The 23,184-nt window shown below is 54.5% G+C and overlaps 4 protein-coding genes across 11 annotated transcripts in view; 3 read left to right on the forward strand and 1 right to left on the reverse strand.

The window, feature by feature from the left end:
- The first annotated feature begins 606 nt into the window (after positions 1–606).
- Fermt3 (FERM domain containing kindlin 3) lies at positions 607–14,890 on the forward strand. The gene is made up of 15 exons (XM_003468132.5): positions 607–776; positions 1,174–1,347; positions 4,389–4,622; positions 4,758–4,877; positions 4,949–5,117; positions 5,215–5,317; positions 11,950–12,057; positions 12,198–12,332; positions 12,407–12,456; positions 12,524–12,648; positions 12,779–12,885; positions 12,987–13,220; positions 13,543–13,667; positions 14,088–14,229; positions 14,333–14,890. Exons 2-15 carry the CDS (start codon positions 1,188–1,190, stop codon positions 14,510–14,512), a joined length of 1,992 nt encoding a protein of 663 aa, XP_003468180.1. The 5' UTR covers positions 607–776; positions 1,174–1,187; the 3' UTR covers positions 14,513–14,890.
- On the reverse strand, positions 14,829–17,177 carry Trpt1 (tRNA phosphotransferase 1). 3 transcript variants are annotated; one of them, XM_063227420.1, is made up of 7 exons: positions 16,833–17,176; positions 16,534–16,691; positions 15,789–15,958; positions 15,524–15,698; positions 15,265–15,321; positions 15,080–15,190; positions 14,829–14,964 (listed from the first exon to the last, which is right to left on the reverse strand). In XM_063227420.1, the coding sequence occupies exons 2-7, from the start codon at positions 16,688–16,690 to the stop codon at positions 14,888–14,890; spliced, it is 747 nt and encodes a 248-aa protein (XP_063083490.1). In that variant the 5' UTR covers position 16,691; positions 16,833–17,176; the 3' UTR covers positions 14,829–14,887. The 3 variants fall into 3 exon arrangements, with proteins under 3 accessions (XP_063083490.1, XP_003468459.1, XP_013006166.1); XM_003468411.5 differs by having other exon boundaries at positions 16,534–16,615; positions 16,833–17,174; XM_013150712.3 differs by lacking the exon at positions 14,829–14,964 and having other exon boundaries at positions 15,114–15,190; positions 15,265–15,389; positions 16,534–16,615; positions 16,833–17,177.
- Positions 17,178–17,375: 198 nt separating this feature from the next.
- Positions 17,376–20,449, forward strand: Nudt22 (nudix hydrolase 22). 5 transcript variants are annotated; one of them, XM_003468412.4, is made up of 6 exons: positions 17,376–17,475; positions 17,763–18,260; positions 18,692–18,790; positions 19,700–19,797; positions 19,932–20,025; positions 20,281–20,449. In XM_003468412.4, the coding sequence occupies exons 1-6, from the start codon at positions 17,473–17,475 to the stop codon at positions 20,380–20,382; spliced, it is 894 nt and encodes a 297-aa protein (XP_003468460.2). In that variant the 5' UTR covers positions 17,376–17,472; the 3' UTR covers positions 20,383–20,449. The 5 variants fall into 5 exon arrangements, with proteins under 5 accessions (XP_003468460.2, XP_013006170.1, XP_013006171.1 ...); XM_013150716.2 differs by having other exon boundaries at positions 19,932–19,953; XM_013150714.2 differs by having other exon boundaries at positions 17,398–17,492.
- A 358-nt stretch (positions 20,450–20,807) lies between these two features.
- Positions 20,808–23,184, forward strand: part of Dnajc4 (DnaJ heat shock protein family (Hsp40) member C4) — a 4,163-nt gene continuing 1,786 nt past the window's right edge. The window contains exons 1-2 of one of the 2 annotated variants that reach the window (XM_013150719.3): positions 20,808–21,230; positions 22,532–22,625. In XM_013150719.3, coding sequence (XP_013006173.1) covers positions 21,127–21,230; positions 22,532–22,625 — 198 coding nt within the window. In that variant the 5' untranslated portion in view covers positions 20,808–21,126. The remainder of the gene's footprint in view (positions 21,231–22,531; positions 22,626–23,184) is intronic. The other variant, XM_013150718.3, reaches the window with a different exon arrangement.

Below are 23,184 nucleotides of genomic sequence, written 5' to 3' on the forward strand. Positions count from 1 at the left end.
GTGGGCAGCAGGTACCAGGCAACAGAGACATACCAGGGTGACACCTGAGCAAGAGCAGACCTGGGGCACACAGAAGCAGGCTGGGTAGAGACTGGCATCGTGCTTGAAGCTGCGGCCAGTGGGCTGGGGAGAAGGGCTGTGACAAGGGATCTGTTCTCCCAACACCTAGGCAGCACTAGGTGCACAGCTTTGGAACCAGAAGCGCTATTTGGAGCACCCGACTGGCCCCTGGGGCCTGCAAGGAATTTTGGTTGTCTGGGATGAGACAGTGGGACTTGGGCCGGTCTGATGTGCTGAGGTGCTAAAGGGCCCAGGCTCACCCACTCACCTCCCTGGCAGTGGTCCTGCAGTCCACACCAGTTCATGACCCAGGGACCACCTCATCCCAACAGGCTGGGGATGCCAGAGGGACCTGTGCTGGTGGGCTGTCCTGGACATGCGCTCCTCCACTTTGAACTAAGGGGAGGGAACTAGGTCCGCAGTGTCCACAGGTCCTCTTTACTTGCTTCCTCTGCTCACTGAGGACAAAGGCAGGGTCCCACTGGAGCCCTCTGCTTACGGGCAGTGTGCTTCCTGTACCCAGTGCCCGCCCCGGGGAGGGGCCAGCCCGCCCTGTGCCGATAAGGCTAAGGCTAAGGCGCAGAGGGCTGCCCGCGGGAAGCTCTGAAGAGCAGGCAGAGGCGAGGAAGCCCTTGAGGTCCACAGGTGTGTGGCCTGAGGCCAGGAGAGGCCAGCAGCCTCCAGGACACCCACAGCCCCAGCCCCTGGCAGGCCAGGTAAGCTCAGGCGAGGACCCTCCCCTGCTCGGCAGCCCTGTCCAGCCTCCCTCTCGCATTGCCTCGGGGTGCTTGGGTCACAGTGGTTTACCCTGTCCCTGAAGGTCTGGGGCCAAGGTAGGAGAATACACTGGGGGTGCCTAGCCCTCTCCTGAGCAGGGTGCTCTTGATGGAGCCTATTCTTACCTTGCCCCAGTCTTCTTGTCTGTAAGCTAGGAGTGGGCCAGACAACGTGGTCGCAGGATCTCTTTCAAGGACCATGACAGAGCGGGTCACCCCAGCAGCACCCCACATCTTACTGCTGCCTGGTCCTGCTGGCCTCAGACGTGTTCCTTGGGACCACCTGCCTGTGGCACCCCATAGCTGCCACCTCACCTCCTTTACCCTCTCTCGGCAGAAGTAGCCACAACCATGGCGGGGATGAAGACAGCCACCGGGGATTACATCGACTCATCCTGGGAGCTGCGGGTGTTCGTGGGGGAGGAGGACCCCGAGGCCCAGTCGGTCACCCTCCGAGTCACCGGGGAGTCACACATTGGTGGCGTGCTCCTGAAGATCGTGGAGGAGATCAGTGAGTACCCTGCTGTCCCCACCTTCCCAGCATGGCACCCAGGCGGCCGCCACAATTATCCCTTGGTCTTCCGGGCCACCCCTGCTGCACGGCTTGTGATAACCATGTCACAGTGACTCAGGCATCTCTTAATCATTTAGTTCCAAAAAAGACATTTCCCCAACTTCCCCTCCTTGCCATCATACTGCCTCCCTTCCTCCCACTCCAGCTGCTTCTCGGCTGACACCCACTCTGTGTTTTGGAGTGGGCAGTAGTACTGCACATTGAAGCCAGGGCCTTGAACCTGAGCTACATTCCCACTCCTTTTTTAAAACATTTATTGAGATAAGATTTTATTAAGTCACTAAATTACTCACTCTAAGCTCAAACTTTCCATCCTCCTGCCTCAGCCTCCCAGAATACTGGGATTACAGATGTCTACCACCACACCCAGTATCCATTTATCCACAGTTTAGGGCAGGAGGAGAGGCCTTGCCTGGGTGGAGGCCTTGCCTGGGTGGAGGCCAAAGTCACATTTGTTCCTGAGGTCTGAGGGAGGGCTAGGAGCTCCTGGAGATGGGTCCTGCTCCACACTTCCCCCTGTCCCCGGGGGGAAGCTGCAGCTCTCAGCAGGCTGGTGACAGGCCCCATCTGGTGGGAAGGCCCTGCCCCCACAGGAAGTTACAGCAGAGCGGCCTGCGGTCTCAGTGATGGCAGTGAGATGCAAGGCCAGGAACGTGGAGTCCTCTCATCATCTTGCCCTGCCTGATGGAGGCTGCCCTTCAGGGAAGGCCATAAGAGCACCCCAATAGCTGAGGTCAGAAGGCAGGCCACAGAAATGTCGGCCCAAAGCTTGGGGCCGGGGCTTCCTGAGGGAGAGTTCCTCAGACCCAGCGGGCCGCCATGTGCGGCCCAGGAAGGGCGCCAGTGAGTGAGGGCGGAACATCCCTAGGCAGCACAGATCCAGAGCCCAAGCAGGGAAGGAGCCCCAGAGGCAGGACCCAAAGAGGCTGCGAAAGCAGAAGTGGGGAGCAGAGGCTCCCTGGGGACCCTGGGTGTCAGGCAAAGTCCCAACAGGCAGGGCCAAGGCAAGACAAGATGGACCCAAGGAGCAGGCTTTCTGTCTACAGAGCACAGCATGTGGCTTTTAACCTGCTGATGGGGCTAGATGCCCCCATCCCACTCCGGGTCCTTCCTGAGTGTGGTCTGCCTGGCTTAGTGCTCCACAGCCATTGCCACAGGAAAGCCAACGTGGAGCCCTGAACAAGGTATTTCCAGGGAGCCCGCTTAAGATGAGTCCTGAGAGTGGGTGACAGTAGGGAGGAGCTGGACGGCAATGCCAAGGGAATGGGGGTGCTCTGAGTTAGGGCTCCTGGACATAACAAGACACCGGCCCACGCCTTGAGGCCTCCACAGGAGCCTAGATCCCACCTGTGAAAAGGACAGGGCCCAGGGTTTTCAGCAGGACAGGCCATGCTGCTGTGGACTTTCTTTGTTGGGGGTGGGTAGTGTCTTCCTATCTAGTTCAGGCTGGCCTTGAACCCACTGGGATTCTCCTGACTCAGCCTCCCAAGTGCTGGGACTATAGGTATGCAACACCATGGTGGACCTTTGGGCAGTGACAGCCAGTGGGGGTGGAATGGAGGCAAGGAGTCCACCAAGAGGCCATCTAAATTCTCCTGTGAAGAGGGGGTAAAGCTTCCAGAAGTCAGGCAGGGTGGATGAAGAGAAGGGAGTTTGAGAGGTGAGGCTGACACTGACTCAAGGTGAAAAGCATGGTGCTCGGGGCTCCAGAACTGTCAGGAACCTGGAGAAAGGACCAGAAGGGCCAGTCCAGAGAGCTTCCTAAGAGGACAGGAACAAGGCAGAACCCAGAGAGGAAGGGGGAAGCAGCCCAGAGCAGAGATGCCAAAGGGACACAGCAAACTCTGGGAGAAGGGGCCAGATAGATACACAGGCTTCTCTCAGGCTGGGGCACATAGAGGGGTGAGTGGGGATGGGGAGCTCGACAGCCCCAAGAAGGACCCGGCAGAACCCCACAAAGATGAGTTCTGCATGCCCAGAAGGACAGTGCACCCCAGCAGCTTCCCATCAGGCTTTGCTTCAAGTTCATCTCCGCTGCCTGCAGAGAGGATGGAAGGGATCCTGTGTCACCCACTGCTGTGTCCAATTCCCAGCTGGATGATAAGTGACAGCTTGGTATTTTCAGCTGAACGCTTACTCATGCATGGCTGTGTGTGCATACACATGGCACCAGCACGCAGCACTTCCCAGGTAGCAGGCATGGCTCAGTGTTCGTGAGTCAGGAGAATTATTACACGTTCCAAACAAGAAAATTAAAGCCTGGCCAGGAGCAATGGTGCATATCTGAAATTCCAGTAGTCTGGGAGGCTGAGGCAGGATTGCAGTGCGTTTGAGGTCAGCTTAAACTACTAAGTAAGACTCTGTCAAAAAGGCGGGCAGGACGGGGCGGGGGGGGGGGGGGGAGCTGGGGATTCAGCTCAGCAGCACAGGCGCCTGCCTGGCAAGCACAAGGTTGTGAGTTCGATCCCTGGTACAAAAAAAAAAAAAAAAAAAAAAAAAAGATTTGGGATGTGGCTCAGCGTGCAGGTCCTTAGTTCAATTCCACCTGCTGCTGGCACTGGGCAAACCCCAGGCCAGGAAGAGGTACAGCCAGACCAAGTACAGTACCTGCCTCTTAAAGTGCCAGCTATGTGCAGGGAGCCCCTGGGCTGGATGAGGTGTATGAGGTGGGACCACCAAGCTTGAGACATTCAGATTGTGGGTTTGCAGCTGGGCATAATGGTACACATCTGTAATCCCAGCACTCAGGAGGCTGAGGCAGGAGAATTGCTATGAGTTCAAGGCCAGCCTGGGCTACAAAGTGAGACCCTGTCTCAAAAAAACAAAAAACAAACACATCGTGGCTTGGGGATCCCTGGGAAGTGATGTGGAGTCCATTCCCCTGTCCTCTTGGAGGTGGGCTCTACACCCCCCCCACCCCGGCTTGGGGACCTGAACAGGGCTTACCAAGAACCACAGGTATATCCTGGCCCCCACAGATCGCAAGCAGGACTGGTCAGACCATGCCATCTGGTGGGAGCAGAAAAGGCAGTGGCTGCTGCAGACACACTGGACACTGGACAAGTATGGGATCCTGGCCGACGCCCGTCTGTTCTTCGGGCCACAGCATAGGCCAGTCACCCTGAGGCTGCCCAATCGTCGTGCACTGCGCCTGCGCGCCAGCTTCTCCAAGCCACTCTTCAAGGCGGTGGCCGACGTCTGCCGCCTCCTCAGTGAGTAGCCCACCCACGAGGCCTCTGCAAGCCCCTCCATTCCCCCAGCCTGGTCACTGCCATCCCGGGTCCGCTCACCCTGCCCCCCAAGTGCCCAAGAGCAAGGTGGGAGGTCACGGCAGGAGCTCCCCGCAGGCATCCGGCATCCCGAGGAGCTGTCTCTGCTGCGCGATCCTGAGAAGAAGGAGAAGAAGAAGAAAGAGAAGGAGCCAGAGGAGGAGGTGTTCGACCTGACTAAGGTCGTCCTGGCCGGTGGTGAGTAGAGCCCAAGCAGGGCATACTGGAGGCCTGGGCCAGGACAGCCTGCTGACCCCGCCGTCCCCCAGGTGTGGCACCTGTGCTGTTCCGGGGGATGCCTGCGCACTTCTCCGACAGCGCACACACTGAGGCCTGCTTCCACATGCTCAGCCGGCCCCAGCCACCACCCGACCCAGGGCTGCTGCAGCGCCTACCGAGGCCCGGCTCCCTGGCTGACAAGACCCAGCTGCACAGCAGGTGGGAGCCACCTCCACTTCACCCCTCCTTGGGTTCACCCTGCGCACTCCCAGGCTTGTGCATTCAAGGCACAGCTGACTGCCTCCACCACTCCCAGGTGGCTGGACTCATCTCGGTGCCTCATGCAGCAGGGCATCAAGGCCGGGGACACGCTCTGGCTGCGCTTCAAGTACTACAGCTTCTTCGACTTGGATCCCAAGGTGGGCTGAGCTCCTGGCTGGGGACTTGGGACTGTGGCCTTGATACAGGGAGGCCTGGCACCCAGGGTCTGGGCTCCAGAGTGTGAACCCCAGTGGGACGGGCCCCAGGATGCTCCGTGGAGGGGCAGCACAAGGACCCGCAGGGAACCGGAAGTGAGGACAGACTCTGTGGCCCTGCCCACCTCCTGTGCCAGACTCTCCTATGCCCCTCCAATCTGCAAATCCACCTCTGTGTGTCCTGCATCTCTGGCACCCTTGCTCTGCACCCTGCCTCTGCACTCTGCCAGGCTTTCTGTGGCTACCCCTGGGCCCTCTCTCACCCCTCAGTCAAACCCACCCTGGCAAGGGCTGTCCCTGTGCATCTAGAAGTGTACCTGCTGCAGAGGTGGCTGCCTGTGTCATCTGTTCCGTGTCCCTTCCTGCCTCTTTCTTCTTGGCCTCTCAAGACAGGAACGTACGTACCCGCCCTGCTTATGAGAAGCATCCTCTTTCTCTCTCATAACCTGTGGGCTGCATGGCCATGTGTGGTTCCCTTGGGGCTCTTCCCAGCGTCCTGGCTCTCTGTGCTGTCTGTGGTGCTGGCCTGGTTCTCCCTCTTTCCCCAGGATGTCTGAGTCTCATGCACTTTAACTCTTCTTCTCTATAACCTCCAAGCTGGCCTGCTTGGGGTCCCTCCCACCTTTCCCACATTCCTGGTAGAAGTCCTGTACCCACCACATTCTGGGTTCTTCCCCAGCTGGCCCTCCAGATGCTCCCTGGAGTCAAATCCTGAGTCCTTCGTCCCTCCTACATCTCCCCTTTGGGTGCCCCACAAGCAGGCACTGTGGCCTCTCCTACGGGCCTCCTCTCGTGGCTACCCCAGCCTTGGAACAAAAGCCCCTCTGGTCCTGTTGCCCTGTCTGAAGGGCTCCTGTGACTGCTGTACCCTGCCCTGGCCGCCAGGCCCTGCCTGCCTGGCCCTGAGCTCTTTAATATCCTGGCCACTGCCTTCCTCCTGCATTGTGCTCTCCACTCCTTCCAATCCTGTTCCCCTTCTCTTCCTGGGGACTTTGTTGTTCTTTTTTCCCAACCTTCTCTTGGATCGAGTAGGGTTTTTGTTGGTTTATTTTGTGTTTTTGGTACTGGGCCTCAAACTCATGACCTCACACATGCTAGGCAGGCCTGCTGAGCTAAATCCTGGCCCGAATTGAGTAGTTTTTTATTCCATTTTATCTCGTTTCCTTTGACTTGGTTCCCTTCTTTCTTTTTTATTTTTAATAGTCAATAAATTATATATATATATATATATAAATTTTATGTATATATATATTTCTTTTTGTGACAGGGTCACACTATGCAGTTGAAGGTAGCCTTAAACTCACTATGGAGCCCAGGCTGGCCTCAAACTTGCAGTGATCCTCCTGCTTCAGGCTTCTGAGTGCTGGGATTACAGGCGTACACCACCATAGCCAGCATTCCTATTTCTTGATTTTGCAGTTTTATACATTATGTATTGACCCTGTAGTAAAGATGATAACATAGCTGTTTTACACTCTCTCTCCTTCCCACATAACATACAGATTTCTTTGTGTCTTTTTAATTGAACAACGTTGTGAAAGGCATAGGAGATGGTGATCCCTAGCACTTGGGAGGTCTATGTAAATTTAAGGCCACCCAGAGTTACAGAATGAGATCTTATCTTAAAAAATGAGGGGCTGGGGATTTAGCTCAGCGGCATAAGCACCTGCCTTGCAAGCAGGTAGTTGTGAGTTCGATCCCTGGTACTGATAAAAACAAAAACGGAAAAAAAAAAAAAAAAAAAGGCTCAAACTGAGCCAGGCATGGTGGCACATGTCTGTAATCTCAGCACGAGGCAGGAGGATCATTGCAAGTTTGAGACCAGCCTGGCCTACAAAGTAAATTTAAAACCAGCCTGAATTGCATAGCAAGACCTTGTCTCAAAAAGACAAAAAACAAAAAAAACGCACAACCCCCCCCCCCAAAAAAAACCCTCACAACCCAACCTAACTAAATAAAACCCAAAACCTTTATGCCTATTTACGGCTGTAAATAGCAGTGCATATAAATAGCATTCTAGATAAACCCAAAATAGTTATGCTTATATGTCTGTTACTTTTGGAGGGAGGGCAGTGCTAAGGATTTTATTAAACCCAGGGCCCTCACATTGAGCTGTAGCCCTTTCTTTTTTTTTTTTTTTTTTTTCTTTTTTGTCTTTTTTGAGATGGGGTCTCAATATGCAGTGCAGGCTGGCCTTGAGCTCACTTTGTAGCCCAGGCTGGTCTCGAACTCACAATAATCCTCCACCTCAGCCTCCTGAGTGCTGGGAGTTACAGGTGTGAGCCACCATGCCCAGCTTGAGCTGTAGCCCTTTCTAAAAATTTTAAAATTCTTTGTTGTTGTTGTTTTGCCCTTTTAAAAAAAATCTTGGGGCTGGGGATTTAGCTCAGCGGCATAAGTACCTGCCTTACAAGCAGGTGGTTGTGAGTTCGATCCCTGGTATCAATAAAAAAAACAAAAAAGACCAAAAAAAAAATCATCTTTTTGAGATAGGATTTCACAATATATTTTAGGCTGGCCTTGAGTTTACTTTGTAACCCAGGTTGGCCTCAAATTTAGTAATCCTCCTACCTCAGCCTCCTGGAGTGCGGGATTATAGGCATGCACCACCATGCCTGGCAGTTTTTTGAAATTTTGAGACAAGATCTCATTATTTCACCAAGCTGAGTTGGAACTTTTTATCCTCCTGCATCAGCCTCCTGAGTAGCTGGGATTACAGGCATGTGTCAATCACTGAGCTATATTCCCGTTTCGTTTCACTTTTTGCTAGTAAGCAGCCGTCTATCTCTATGAGCAGAGCATGCAGAAGGCTGTCTAGACACTTCCTGCAGCTCCCTGTGGCTGTGGCTTCCCTGGGGCCTGGGTGACGCCTCTTTACCACCAGCTGCCAGCAGCACCCACCTCAGGCTCCTTCCACAATGATGACCACACCTGGGCGTCAGGCAGGGTCTTTCCTTCTTGTAACCTAGGCCCACAGCATGACTGTCATCCTTGGGTGTCCCTTGCTGTTTTCCAGGGGCTCTCTGCATTGGAGGTGTTATTTACAGCTCTGCCCCTGTTCCTCTTTTCCTTTTTTGTGGTATAGGGGCTAGAAGCAGGGCTGGTTCCTGCCAGGCTGGTGCTCTCCACTGAGCCGCCCACCCAGGCCTCCCTGACACCCCACCCCCACCCCCATATTTCCCCCGTCTGGTGGGACACAGACTTCAGTAGCTTCCTCTAAAGCACGCATGGACTTGTAAACAGATTGAAGCTGGCCTGTTGGCAGAGGCCGTGAGACTGCCCCCAGCTGGGTATCAGATTCTAGGCTCTTTCCTGCCGCCTTCCTGTCTTCCTCTCTGCTCCTCTGGCATGCTGAGAAGTCTGATATCATTTTGCTTTTCCATTCTTCTATGTGACCCTTTTATTTTCTCTTGGCAGTGCAGCAAAGGTACCAGAAGCTTCTAGAATGCTTCTTCTTATCCTCTCTTGTTCCAAACTTTCTCAGTAAACTGGAGTAGCCTGGGTCTTTCTTCATTCTTTGGTTGGTTTATTTGCCTTTCAACTCAGAAACCTGGGCTTGTGCCCGATGTGCATCTATTTCATCGTTTCCTCGGCCACCACCATTTTTCTGACCATTCCTTGTGGAACTCAGTGAATACTGGCCACTCTGGACTCTGTCTGTCTCCCCCTCTCTCTGTCTGTCTCTTTCCCTTTCCCTTTCCTTCCCTCCTTCCTTTCCTCTTCCTTCTCTCTTTCAGTACTAGAGACTGAATGCATGACCTTATACCACGGAGCTATATTCCCAGGTCTTTTTCATTTTGAGACAGGGGTCTCACTATATTGTCCAGACTGGTCTCAAACTCAAAGTGATCCTCCTGCCTCGGTCTCCCAGGTGCTGGGATTACACATGTATGGTACCAGGCCTGGGCATGTTTAATTTCAATAAAATTCAATCAGTATTTCTTTTTTTTTAAATTTTATTTATTTAGTTAATTTTTTATTTCTCTTTTTTAGTAGTTTTGAAATGAAACTCAGCTGAGTGTAGTAGCTCATGCCTGTAATCCCAGCACTTGGGAGGCTGAGGCAGGAGGATCATCATGAGTTTGAGGCCAGCCTAGGCTACATAAGCAAGTTCAAGAACAACCTGAACTACACAGCAAGATTCTATCTCAAAAAAAAACCCCAAAACCAAAAAACAGAGCTTGGCAAACATGAGATCATGAGGTCATGATCTCCTCCCCAACAAAACAAAATAATAGTGAGAAAGAAAGAACAAGAGAGAGAAAAACTTGCCAAGTATGGTATAGTGTGGTGGTGCATACCTGTAATCCCAGCATTCTGGGTGGCTGAGGCAGAAGGATTCCATGAGTTTGAGGCAGCCTGAACTATTGGACATAGCTAGACCCTGTCTCAAAAACACAAGGAAAAGCAGAGCAAAATGGTACATGACTGTAATCCCAGTACTTGGGAGACTGAGGCCGGAGGATCACTGCAAATTTGAGGCCTAAACTACACAGCAAGAACCCATCTTGAAAAAAAAAAGCCAAAACAAAGCAAAACAAAACAAAATCATCCTGGCCAGCCATGGTGGCACACACCTGTTATCGGTGCCACTTGGGAGGCTGAGACAGGAAGATCCCAAGTTTGAAGCCAGTCTGAGAGGTAGCTTAATGCTTCAGTCCCCGATACTGAAAAAGAAAATCTGGTTTTGATTTCTAAGTGTAGAATTTTATCTCAGAGGGTTTTGATTCGTGTTTGAGGAGTTTTGTTTCTGTGTTTTTGTACCTACTGGATCTTTTTTTCCTCAGAGCTCTGTGTCTCTCATATGCATCTTAGTCTGTGTAGCCCAGGCCAGCAGCTGTTCTCAGCTGTGGGCAATCAGTGCTGCGAAGTGGCGTTTGGACGCCAGGCTCTAAGCAGCTGGCTGGAAACCCTGATGAGGGAGCACAGGTGGCATATTGGTGGCTCTGGGCAGGGATGGCCAGGGTGGCTGCCCCTGCTGAGGGCCGGCGTCCACTCCACCCATCCATTTCACACTGTGCTCTCCCAGCTGCATGTGGGGTGCAGGGCAGAGCTCCCTCCATCCCAGCAGCCCCAGGGAGAAAGTTGCAGCTTTTGCTTGGTGTCAGCATGGGTGACCTCATTGCAGGTTTCTAGTGGGGGGCTGACCTTTTGTGTGTGTGTGTGTGTGTGTGTGTGTGTGTGTGTGTGTGTAGTACTGGGAATCGGGCCAGAAAACACTGAACTACATCCCCAGCCTGTTTTTTGAGACAGGGTCTTGTTAAGTTGTTGAATTTTCCAGGTTGGGCTTGAACTTGAGATCCTCCTATCTCAGCTTCCCAGAATGCTGGGGTGACAGGTGTCTTGCTTGGGTTTGCATTTCTTCTTTATTTACTTGTTTTTGGTACTGGGAATTGGGCTCACAACCTTGCGCTTGCCAGACAGGCATTGTGTCACTGAGCTGTATCCCCGGCCCCTGTTTATCTATTTTTGTGAGTGTGTGTTTGTGGCACATACACAATGATCACATCCCTTGTGGGAGTTGATCCATCCACACAGCACATCTTAGTTCTCTCCCTGTCATCTCTTGGCGGTCCCCTTTCCATTCTGTTTCTTTTTTTTTTTTTTTTTTTGTCTTTTTCATTTTTATTGGTACCAGGGATCGAACTCATGACTGCACACTTGCAAGCAGGCGCTTATGCCACTGAGCTAAATCCCCAGCCCCTCCATTCTGTTTCTTATAATCTGTTTTTGTTCTACAAATTACTTATATCTTTTTTTTTTTTTTTTTGTACTGGGAATTGAACTCACAACCTCACATCTGTCAGGCAGGTACTTGAGCTGCTGGGCTAAATCCCCCGCCCCTGTGTTTCTCATATAAATGAAATCGTGGGGCTGGGGATTTAGCTCAGTGGCATAAGCACCTGCCTTGTAAGCAGGCAGTTGTGAGTTCGATCCCTAGTACCGATAAAAAGGAAAAAGACAAAAAAAAAAAATTAAAAAAAAAATGAAATCATGTAGAATTTAAGTTGATTTGTTTCACTTAACATAGTGTTCTCAAGGTGCATTTGTTTTCCTACAAATGATTCTTTCATTCTTTACCGCAGTGAATGTTCCAGTGTGTGTTAGTGCCACATTTTCTTTACCCATTTATCTGTTGATGAGGAGCTGGGCTATGACGAGTGGTGCGGCTATCAGCATGGCTGTGCATGTACCATTGAGATGGGACGCCCTTAAGTGTTTGTTACTGCTTGATTTCTTGGCTCTCGGTTGCATTGGGCCTCCAAGAGTAGCTTCCGTGGTACCAGGACTTCCTTGTGCTTTGCCCTCCTGATCCTTCTCCCTAGAAGCGCTTCCTTCACTCGGCCACTGTCACCCTCAGGTGTCTGTTCAGGTTGCCTCCTCACACCCCCATTGCCCTTGACTGAAGAATGAGGGTGCTGCCTGGGGGAGCTATTTGTTATCTGGATGCTAAGGTCCCTGACTTTCAGCTTAGGCATCCACCGAGCATCCATACCCTGGGCAGGGGGCGTGGGAGGCCGCTTGGGTGCTCGGGCCCTTTGGCATCTGAGCTGCTGGCTCCCCGCCCAACGCAGGCCGACCAGGTGCGGCTGATGCAGCTGTATGAGCAGGCGCGCTGGGACCTGCTGCTGGAGGAGATCGACTGCACCGAGGCCGAGATGATGATGTTCGCGGCCCTGCAGGTGTCGGGGTGGCCGGGGTGGCCGGGGCGTGGGCCTTGGGTAGGATGAGCCTTCTGGAGCAGGGCCCATCTCCAGGGACACCCAGCCTGGGGCCACCACTAGGCAGCGGGACTCAGCGCTCCCTGGCCATGTGCCCCCAGTACCACATCAACAAGCTGTCCCAGAGTGGGGAGGCCGGTGAAGTGGCCAGCACAGACCCAGGGCTGGACGACCTGGATGCGGCCCTGAACAACCTGGAAGTGAAGCTGGAGGGCTCGGCGCCCACGGACGTGTTGGTGAGGAGGGCTCAGGCTCTGGAGGTGTCAGGCCAAGGGAGCCCTGGGCCCCTCTGACTCCTCTGCTCCCCCAGGACAGCCTTACCACCATCCCAGAGCTCAAGGACCATCTCCGAATCTTCCGGTGAGTCTGGCCAGCCCGAGTGGGAGACAGTGCTTCCGGGCACCATTCATACCCTGCTTGCCTTCAGGCCCCGGAAACTGACCCTGAAGGGCTACCGCCAGCACTGGGTGGTGTTCAAAGAGACCACGCTGTCCTACTACAAGAGCCAGGATGAGGCCCCGGGGGACCCAATTCAGCAGCTCAACCTCAAGGGTGAGGCAGCAAGAGCAGGGACTGGCAGGATCCCCTCTGTCAACTCGGTCTCCTCCGGGAACCAGGGAAGACGATCTCTATGGGCAGGCCTCCCCCTCCATGAGCCTCCAGCCACCCCTTATCCCTGCAGGCTGCGAGGTGGCCCCAGACGTCAACGTCTCCAGCCAGAAGTTCTGCATCAAACTCCTAGTGCCCTCCCCTGAGGGCATGAGTGAGATCTATCTGCGGTGCCAGGATGTGTGTGAGGCTGGCAGGGATGGGGGGAGACAGGCTAGGGCCGAAGCAGCACTCAGGACAGAGCCCAGCTGGTTCCTCACTGTCATCCCTGTCCCCACCAGGAGCAGCAGTATGCCCAGTGGATGGCTGGCTGCCGACTGGCCTCCAAGGGCCGCACCATGGCTGACAGCAGCTATGCCAGCGAGGTGCAGGCCATCCTGGCCTTCCTCAGCCTGCAGCAGGCAGGCGGTGGGGGCTCGGGCAACCACACTCAGGGTCCTGAAGCCTCTGCTGAGGGCCTCAACCCCTATGGCCTTGTCGCCCCTCGCTTCCAGCGCAAGTTCAAGGCTAAGCAGGTACCAGAGCGCATGGCGGGTAGAAATGGCCACACCATTTTCCTGGCTGCCTTTCATCCTGTGAGAGGCTCTCAGAGAAAGCTGCATGAGCACTTGCTTCCTCTCCCAGGCCTCTGAAAGGGTCACAATCCGAGGGCCCCTGTCACTCAGGTCCTGGCTCAGCCTGTGTCTGTCGAGCACTGAGAGGCTGTACTTCAGCTGTGTTGGGCACTGGCCCTTTCCCAGGCTCAGCCTCCTGTCTCCCTGACAGGAGCAGAAAGGGGTCTCAGGGAGTTTGAGGGACAGAAACCCCCACCAGCCCCTGAACAGTGTGTCCCCACAGCTCACCCCCAGGATCCTGGAGGCCCACCAGAACGTGGCCCAGCTCTCACTGACCGAGGCCCTGCTGCGCTTCATCCAGGCCTGGCAGTCCTTGCCTGACTTTGGCATTTCCTACTTCATGGTCAGGTAAAAGCCCCAGTCCAGTCAAGCACTGCCCTGTCCTGCTGCCCACTGTCCCCCACACCACCCCAGGCAGGACACAGCTGCCCTGAGATGCCACTGCAGAGGGTGGCCCTCCTTATTCATTTCCCAAACTCACACAGACATAGGGATGCAGGACAACCACGACATACACTATCGTTAGCATTTCAGGGCCGTAAAGTGAATCCATCAAGTCAGCCCCATTTCCCAGCTGAGGAACCCAAGCCCTAGGGGACATAAATGTCGCTTAGGGTCACGCCACGGGCGAGCGGCAGTGTGGGGATGCAAGCACAGCCCTGTCCTATTCCTCACACAGGCTCTGTGGACACTGTGCCACACTGTCTGGGTGGGCTCGAGGGCCACGCAAGGGGAGCTTCTGCTCATATGTCCCAAACACTCCATCAGGTTCAAGGGCAGCAAAAAGGACGAAATCCTGGGCATCGCCAACAACCGACTGATCCGAATTGACTTGGCCGTGGGCGACGTGGTCAAGACGTGGCGCTTCAGTAACATGCGCCAGTGGAATGTCAACTGGGACATCCGGCAGGTAGGCCCACAGCAAGAGCAGGGAGGGAGAGGGGACAGATGGTGGAGGCTTTGCCCTTATCCCTCCTGCCCACTGGCACCTCTGCCTGCCCACCCTGCCGTAGGTGGCCATCGAGTTCGACGAGCACATTAATGTGGCTTTCAGCTGCGTTTCTGCCAGCTGTCGAATTGTGCATGAATACATCGGGGGCTACATCTTCCTGTCAACGCGGGAGCGGGCCCATGGGGAGGAGCAGAATGAGGACCTCTTCTTGCAGCTCACAGGTGGCCACGAGGCCTTCTAACGGCAGCGTGACTACCCATGCCATGCTCACCACCAGCCACTGCCACTCCTGTGCCTGCTGGGACTCACTGCCCCACCACCACGCCAGGCCTGCTCCAAGCTGGGTGCTTTTACCTGCTGTCACTGGCAGACCAGGTCCCCGGGTGGGCCAGACTCCACCATCACACAGACTGGGGCTGGCGTAGCCTGAGTGCATACACAGCCCTCTTTCCCTGTCTGCCTGGCCAAGGCCAGCACCCTGACCTATGTGTGGCACAGCTCCTGAGTGCCCAAGGAGAACCAGAAGTAGGCAAAGCATGAGAAACCCTAGTTTAAAACTGGAGTTCTTTTCTCATTACTGTTAAAAAACTTTTTTAATAAATATTTTATTGTTTGATCATCCTTCGTCTGGGGCTGTGCAGGGGCCACTCAGACACTCTGCGTCCTTCTCACCAGCCAAGGAGAGAGGTTTTCCTGAGGTAAAGAGGAGAACTGCTTAGAGAAGGGGCGATCCCTCAGCCTGGCTTCTCGGGTAGAACAGAGGCCAGGGCAGAGGGCACAGGCATGGGGGTGTGGGTGTGGTTCTCACGGGCAGGCCGAAGCTGTAGGGCCTCCTTGAAGTATTTGGGAAGCAGGAAGCCATCAGCATCCCCTGGAGTCAGGATCACCCCATTGGCAGAGCGGAAGAAGGAGATCCCATCTGCGGACACAGCTAGTGATGTAACTCGTGCCCTCCACCAAGGGTCCTGCAGCCCCTTCTGTGACAACACCCACCTGCTAGGGCCAGGGGTCCGTTGATGAACACGGCCACTTCACAGTTTGGGCGCATGCCTGCAGGGACAAGTGGGACTGGGGCCTAGGGGAGCTGGGGGCAGTTAGCAAACCAGGACAGAGTGACCCTAAGGTGAGGAGTGCAGAGAGTACAGTATTGTGCGAGGCCACGGAGCCACCTCAGACATGAGTGGCTGTGACCCTTGCAGGGGACCTGAGAAGTCAGACTGGGTGAGAATAAATGGGTAGCGGGGTCACTGACCACTGATGACACCAGGATCCCCAGGCAGTCCTGAGGCCAAGTGAATGTGCGTCCTTCCCTGGCATGACAGGCCCTTGAGCAGGATGGATGGCCAGTGCTTCCAGAATGTACCATGGACCAGCACCTGGGGCAGGGCCTGTAGTGTCTCCAGGGGCATCAGCTCCAAATCAGGCACCTGAAACAGGTGGTTGAATGGGTAGCGGTGAGACCTCTTCTGTGGAACGGGGTCCCACCTGGCTCTCCCACCTGTCCCCTTGGCACACACCTGCAGGGAATGGCCCTGGTTAGCTCGGATGAGGAGGCCAGTGCTGGGGTCTCCTGGCCGCAGGGTGAACCGCTGCTTCTCATTGGCATCCACCACGCGCTGCACATCCTCAATTGAGAAGCTGCGGAACTGGGGCAGCTGCAGGAGGCCGTGCAGGGGCACAAAGCCATCTGTGGGCAGAAGGGTGCTTAGGCGCCGACCCTGCCTCAGTTCACGGGAAGCCACAGGCAGCCAGAACAAAGGCTGGGCCTACAGATCACATGGGCTTCATCTGTGTGGCTTCCAGGAAATCTCCTTTCTGGGTCTCTGTTTCCTTGACTTACATAAGAAGAGGAGCTGCCTTAGGGAGGTCACACAGGTGACGTTGCTTGGTATTGGCCTAGAGGAGATACTCAGTAAACATCACTTACTGTAAGACTCTCACCCGGCCCACCCTTGTTTACTGGGCCATGTGACTAGCAGGAAACCACAAGAAGGGCCACTTAGTTCGACATCACCAGGCCTGGCCCAGGCAGTTTCCTCTCCCGAGAGACACGATATGGGGCTTTGGGCCCAGTCTTCACTGGGCCAACCTGGGGAGCTGTGTGCCCTTTCAGTGACAGGCCTGTGTCCTCCAGTATGTGGTGCCTGCTGTGCCTTCTCCACGGCACAGTAGTGGAAGCCACAGTGCACAAACACAGACAGGTTTGTACCGTTTCCTGGGTTCCAACCACACTCCTCCCTGGCCACCGAGATCCTCACTTACCAGCTCCCATGGGAAGCCCCAGCTTCAAGGCCCCGTGACGGAGAGCATAGGACAGAGCCTTAGACAACTTCACATCTCTGTCCTGCAAAGAACCCAGGAGTGGCTTAGGTCTCCATAATTGATCCTGTTCTGTTGCCCACCCTGAGCAGAGTGACATGCTGCAGAGGAAGAGGAATTCCTGTGGTCTCTGGGACCAAAATAACCCACGAGTCCCTACTACTGGGAAGCCAGGCCTCTGTGTCGTCCGCCCTCCACTAACCCAGCCTCCCCCAAGCAGATGCGGTGGAAGACAGGGGTACCTGCTCCGGAGGCCTGGGAGCCCTTCTATTCTTGGGCCCTGCTGCCTCCTGGCTCCTTCCTCCAGCGGAGTTCATACTCCAGACTTGGATGGGAGGGAAACGACCTGAGGCTGATTTAAAGATCTTCTATGTCCCCACCCTGCTTGGAGAGTCACAAAGATTCAGAACATGACAGCAGGGTGGCAGACGTAGAGTTCATGATATCTGGTGTCCACCCTCGAAACTCGAGTGCAAACAGGGCAACTAAGACCCCTAGTGGCGAGACTTAAGTCACACTGGCAGTCACAAGTGTAAGATTAGCGGAGCCCCGCGCTTTTATAGGAAGATCGCTTGTAGGCTGACCGGGGTGGGGGTGGGGGGTGGTGGTGAGGCAAGGCAGGGGAGCGGAACACAGCGCGACCGCATCGGCCAATGAAAAGGCACGAAAGAAAGGGACAGAAGCTTTCGAGTCAGGGGAGGGGGCGGAGCGTGAGGGCCAGTGCCGGTGGCTCTACCAATGAAAAGGCATGGAAGAAGGGGGCGGGCCTTCCGCTTGGGGCAAGGGGCGGAGCCTGAGGGCCCAGCTTGCTGGTGAGTTTGAGTTCCGGCAGAGGCTGGAGCCTCACGACTTCCGGATTCGCAAGGGCCTCTCAGTGTGTCCATGGTTGGCAGAATCTCTAGGTTTGGAGGGATAGGAACATTTGGGGGACCCAGGACTTCTGGGTGGTAGGGATGTCTAGAAGTCCCAGGAATTTCTGGAGCAAGAGTTCCCCACACCCAGCCAACGCTTGAGAGTGTTGTTGGGATAATGGGAAACTAACCTCCCAGGAGTGGTTAGGGAGGCTGGAAGGGCTGGGATACCCTCAGCAGGCCTGTGGCAGAGTCTGGCAGAACTGGGCCGAAGGGTGGCTGTGTGCCTTGCGCGCTGACAGGTCCGACTGTGTCCTCCAGAGCCTCCCTTTGCAGACCATGGACCCTGAGGTGTCCCTGCTGCTGCAGTGCCCACCCGGGGGACTGCCCCAGGAGCAGGTAAGGGTGGAGCTGAGCCCAGCCTATGATCGACACCCACTACCAGGAGAGGACAAGACCATCACAGCCATCTGGGAGAGCCGGGTGCAGACCCAGCCTTGGCTTTTCAATGCACCTAAGTTCCGCTTGCATTCAGCCACGCTGGAATCCACTGACTCTGCTGGACCACAGCTGCTCCTGCGCCTGGGCCTGACTTCTTACAAAGACTTCCTGGGCACCAACTGGTCCAGCTCAGCTTCCTGGCTGCGACAGCAGGGAGCTACTGATTGGAATGACAAACAAGCCTATCTGGCTGACCCTCTAGGAGTGGGTGCTACACTACTCACAGCTGACAACTTCCTTGTCTTCTTGCGACGCTCTTTGCAGGTGGCTGAGGCCCCTGGATTGGTGGATGTTCCCGGTGGGCACCCTGAGCCTCAGGTGAGATGCCAGATTGGATACAAAGGCACAAAACCCCAGACAGCTCAGGGAAGCTGGAGCTCTAAGCCTTCCCAGCTCAGCGAGAAATGGCCTGGTGTTTCTCTGAGCCCTTCAGGGCAGCTGTGCGGCCTCCCCTGTTACAGTGTATGGCTGACTGAAGGTTAGACGTAAACCAGCTGACTGCGGCCTACACTGTTATCTGGAAACCTGCTATAGGCCTAGCTTGCAGCAGACCAGTGGGGAGAGGAGTAGGCAGAGGAAGATCCCTGTGTGGCCCCTTACTAGCTGGACCTCTGGTTCTCCACCTGGACAAGGGGATTAAAGGACCATTACGACTCTTACACTGTGTCTACCCCTAGCCACCAGTGCCAGCAAGGGGGAAGACAGGGTGGAAGAGGCAAAGAGCAGAGGCTGAACCTGACCTCTCATAGGCCCTGTGCCCTGGTGACAGCCCCCAGCACAAGGACTTCCCTGGGGAGCTGGTGGTGCGAGAGCTCTTCTCCAGTGTCCTGCAGGAGATCTGTGATGAGGTGAGGGGTGCTTCTGACAGAATGGTGGGCATATAGGGAAGGGGTAGAACTTGCTAGATTTCCACAGGTCTGAGCTAGTGGGAGGTCTGTAGCAACTTGAATGGCACGGAGGGAAGTGCGTGGCTTTGCATGGGGTATACTCAAAAATGGAATTTTATTTTTATTTTATTTATTTATTTTTTTTTTGTCTTTTTCATTTTTATCGGTACCAGGGATCGAACTCACGACTGCCTGCTTGCAAGGCAGGCACTTATGCCGCTGAGCTAAATCCCCAGCCCCCAAAATGGAATTTTAAACTGGGTGTACTTGTGCCCTCCTGCAACCTCATCACTCTGGAGGATGAGGCAGGAGAGTTGCCTCAAATGTGAAGGCAGTCTGGTCTACACAATGCGTTCAAGTCCAGTTTGAACTACAGATCAAGACCCAGTTTCAAACAAACAAAAAAAGTGGAATTCTAGCCCTAGCACTTTGTCTTTACAGTGTAAATAGTGATAAATGTCTTTCCTATTCTCCAAGTTTGTTGAAAGTGGAGTAAATGGGAGTCTTTGTTACTACACTGACTTCCTTGGGCAATTTGATCCCTGTACTTTTGGTTTTCCAAAAGTAAAATGAACATCCTCTTCGGTGGTGGCAGACACTTGCAATCCCAGCACTCAGGAGGCTGAGGCAGGAGTCTGAGGCCAGCCTGGACTACAAAACGAGTTCAAGGCCAGCTTGGACTTCACAGGGAGACCCTGTCTCAAAAAGACAAAATAAATAAAATAAAATGAACATGCCCAAGATCTGACATTGTGATATTAGGCACTTGATCTACAAACCACAAAGGGGTAATTGGATGATAGGCTGTTCTTTGCTGAGAGGGCAGGGATGTGGTCAGGGGGCACTGACATTTGGGATCCCCTGCCCCAGGTGAACCTGCCACTGCTCACCCTGAGCCAGCCCCTGCTGTTGGGCATTGCCCGCAATGAGACCAGTGCTGGCCGCGCCAGTGCTGAGTTCTACGTCCAGTGAGTGAACTCTGGGGCACAGTAGCCTACATCCTGGTGGAGATGGGTGGTGAGGGCTGGAGCTGAAGCAGCTGGCATTCCACAGGGATCCTGCAGGATGGACACCCCCAAGCCACCATCTTGTCCTTCTCTAGGTGCAGCCTGACATCTGAGGAGGTGAGGAATTACTACCTAAGTGGGGGACCTGAGGCCCACGAGTCCACAGGCATCATCTTTGTGGAGGCACAGGTGCGGGGTGACAGATGTATCCTGCTTGGCACCTAGTGCTGGGGTGTGCAGAGAATCCTGGTCAGAGAGGGTGGTGGTTTTCTTCAGAGTTACAGGCTTGTCCTCTGCTCAGAGGAAAGGGCAGAGTCTGTGAGGCCCTGGTAACGCCTCCCTAGGGCTGGTGCAGTGCTGAGGGCTCTGAGGCTTGGGAGCTCTGGGCACAGCCCCAGGAGGAGACCAGGGCTGGATATCTGGGTCTCAACTGTTTTCCTACAGAAGATGCAGAGATTGCAGGAAACTGAGATGTGGGCTGAGCTCTGCCCCTCAGCCAAAGGTGCCATCCTTCTCTACAGCCGGGTCCAGGGAAGTGCCATCTGAGTTGCCTTGGGGACCCCACCCAGCCCTACCCACAGCTCTGAGGACAATAAAGGACTTTATTCTTCAATTGCGTTGGCAAATCTGCTGTTTCCAATAAGAAAGAGGGGTTGCCGGGAGAGGGCTGTATGGGTGAGGGCCGTGATTCCCACGCCAGGCATGTAGAGTTCCTGGATATCTACGGGGTGGAAGCAGCTCGGTGTAACGTGCCGCGGAACCTGCAGGGGTTGGTGAGGGCAGTGGCCGGGCGCAAAGCCTCACAGCGGGAAGGTCAGCCGGGCTCTGCCCAGTCTGTAGGTAGATGCGGTATCCAAGGCCAACGGGAGTGCAGGGGCGGGGCCCTGGCGTCTGAGCCAATGAAAATCCAGAGGCGGGGCCGGTAGAGGCACCGGAAATGCCAGAGACCTCCGAGTCCCAGTCTGTGAGTGGGGGCTGGGGGCGGGGTTTGCCTGTGGCTCCTCCCTCGTCCCCTCCAATCTCGGGGTTGGGGAGAGGGTCGTAGCATCCAGGGAGGTAGTCCTGATCCAGGGGCTACTCCGGAAACACTCCGGGGTGCCTCGGTTCGATCCTGACCGAGGAGACCACCCCTCCCCGGGCCTCCAGCAGTCTTCGTTGGCGAGAAATTCGAGCCAAGCCTCTTCCGTCTCCCCGGACCCGGAGCCTTGGAGCGCTTGAAGTCTGTCCCAAACTGGTCTCAATGTATCCCCACCTTGGTGGCCTCCTTTCCCCAGCTGCCTGCCCGCTGCCATGCCGACTCTACTGCCCCTACTGCCCCTGCTGCCGCTGCGCCTGTGCCATTTGTGGTCCCACGGCCCTCCAGTTCGGTTTTTCTCGGCGGCCGCAAGGCAGCGGTGAGTTGGACGCCAAGGAGAGTTGTTGAGTGCGTTTCTGTTGAGATCCTGGCCCTTAGGCCCGGCCCTACAAGCTGAGATCCTTACGGTCACTCCAGTGTCAGGTCCCTTACAGGCTTGTCTCAGATAACCCATACCTGCACGCTGAGGGCCCTGAAGATGGAGATGATACACCGCCCCCAGCAGGATGTGCTAGTGCCTGCCTGAAATCCTAGCACTCTGGGAGGCTGAGACAGGATTACAAATTAGAACTCAGCCTGGGCAATGTTGCCATGTGGCCAGATTGCTGGGTGTGTGTGTCCTAGAGTTGTAGCTTAGTGTGAATGCCTTGAGTTCAAATTTCAAGGGTGTGTGTGTGTGTGTGTGTGTGTGTGCGCGTGTATGGCGGGAATGTCATACAGCAAGTAGCCTCAGAAATTTGAGGCCAGGTTAAACCCAATGCTCTTTCCATAACTCTGTGGTTGTCAAGATCACTGCACATAACCCACTGAGATGGGGAGGAGGACGAGTACCAAGATGCAGATACCTGGGCCCTGGGAATTGTGTACAGTAGCTAATCGCTCTGTCACTGAACTACATCTAGCTCCTTTTTATTCTGTGGGACAAGATTTTGGCAAGTTGCTCAAATTTGTGATCCTCCTGTCTTGGCCTTCCAAGTAGCTAGGATTACAGGATTGTGACAATGAACCCATTTTTTTTAAAAAACATGAGACCTTGCCATGTTGCCCAAGCTGCTCTTGAGCTTGCAGGCTCAAGCAGTTCTTCTGGCTCTAGACAAGCTTTCATCTGGGTGTGGTGATGCATGCTGCCTGCAATCCCAAGACTCAGGAAACTAAGGCAGGAGGATTGCCAAGGGCTCAAGGCCAGCCTGGACTACATAGTGAGTTCAAGACTAACACTGACTACACAGGAAACTTTTTTTTTTTAATTTTTAATTTTGTATTTTTACTGGTACCAGGGATCAAACCCACGACCACAGGCTTGCAAAGCATGCGCTTATGCCACTGAACTAAATCCCCAGCCCCTAGGAAACTCTTTAAAAAAAAAAACAAAACTTTCAGGCACTTGTGATGTCAGGGTCTGAGAACTACACTTTGAGAAATCCTGGTCTGGACAATGCCCAAAACACTCCCAAAGGGAGGGGTAATCTGGGGACAGCTCTATCTTTGGCGTTGCCTGGGCTCCTGAAGTCTGAGTAGAAGGGTGTTGTGGCTCAGGGAAGCTGGGGAAGCTGGGATCACCAGGGCAGAGGGTTCCCTCTGGGCACCTCAGTCCCTGCAAGTTTAGGCCTCTCTCCACAGGTCTGGCCCAAGTAATTATTATGAACTGCTGGGCGTGCATCCTAGTGCCAGTGCGGAAGAAGTTAAACGAGCTTTTTTCACCAAGTCCAAAGAGGTATGACAGGGAGAAGAGGGCATGTGAGCCCCAAGTCAGAGAGGCAAGAAGGCATCTGAGTCAAGTTGGGGAGCACTCCAAGTTCCCAGGGGTACACCTGTGTTTCTGGCTGGTGCCACATCCCTTCAGGCTGTGTGGGGATGGAAGGGGCTTGAGACTCTGCCTAGGTAGGAAGAACAGCTGAGTGCAGGACCTAGGGCTCCAGCCTCGTGGCACTTTTCTTTCTTGTTTTGTTTTGAGACAGGGTCTCTCTATGTAGTTCAAGCTGGCCTTGAACCAACTACGTAACCAGGCTGGCCTCAAACTTAGTGATCCTTCTGCCTCAGCCTCTTGAGTACTGAAATTACAGTCATGGGCCAGCATACCCAGTTTAGGCTTGCTTTTCTTGACTTGACTGTTTGCTCCAGAAACCTGGACTGAAGCCTATGGAGAGAGTAGGGGGCTGGAAGTGGAGGCAAGGCTTAAAAGGGGGGAGAGGGCAGGTGTCTTCTTGATGCTGGCTTGAGGGGCCAACCAGTCTAAGGGTGAGGGGGCGGGCACTACCCAGACAGGGCCTCTG

This window comes from Cavia porcellus, unplaced genomic scaffold (genome assembly GCF_034190915.1).
Source record: "Cavia porcellus strain 051 isolate PalLab524CR breed Dunkin Hartley unplaced genomic scaffold, mCavPor4.1 scaffold_17, whole genome shotgun sequence".
Taxonomy (NCBI): Eukaryota; Metazoa; Chordata; class Mammalia; order Rodentia; family Caviidae; genus Cavia; species Cavia porcellus.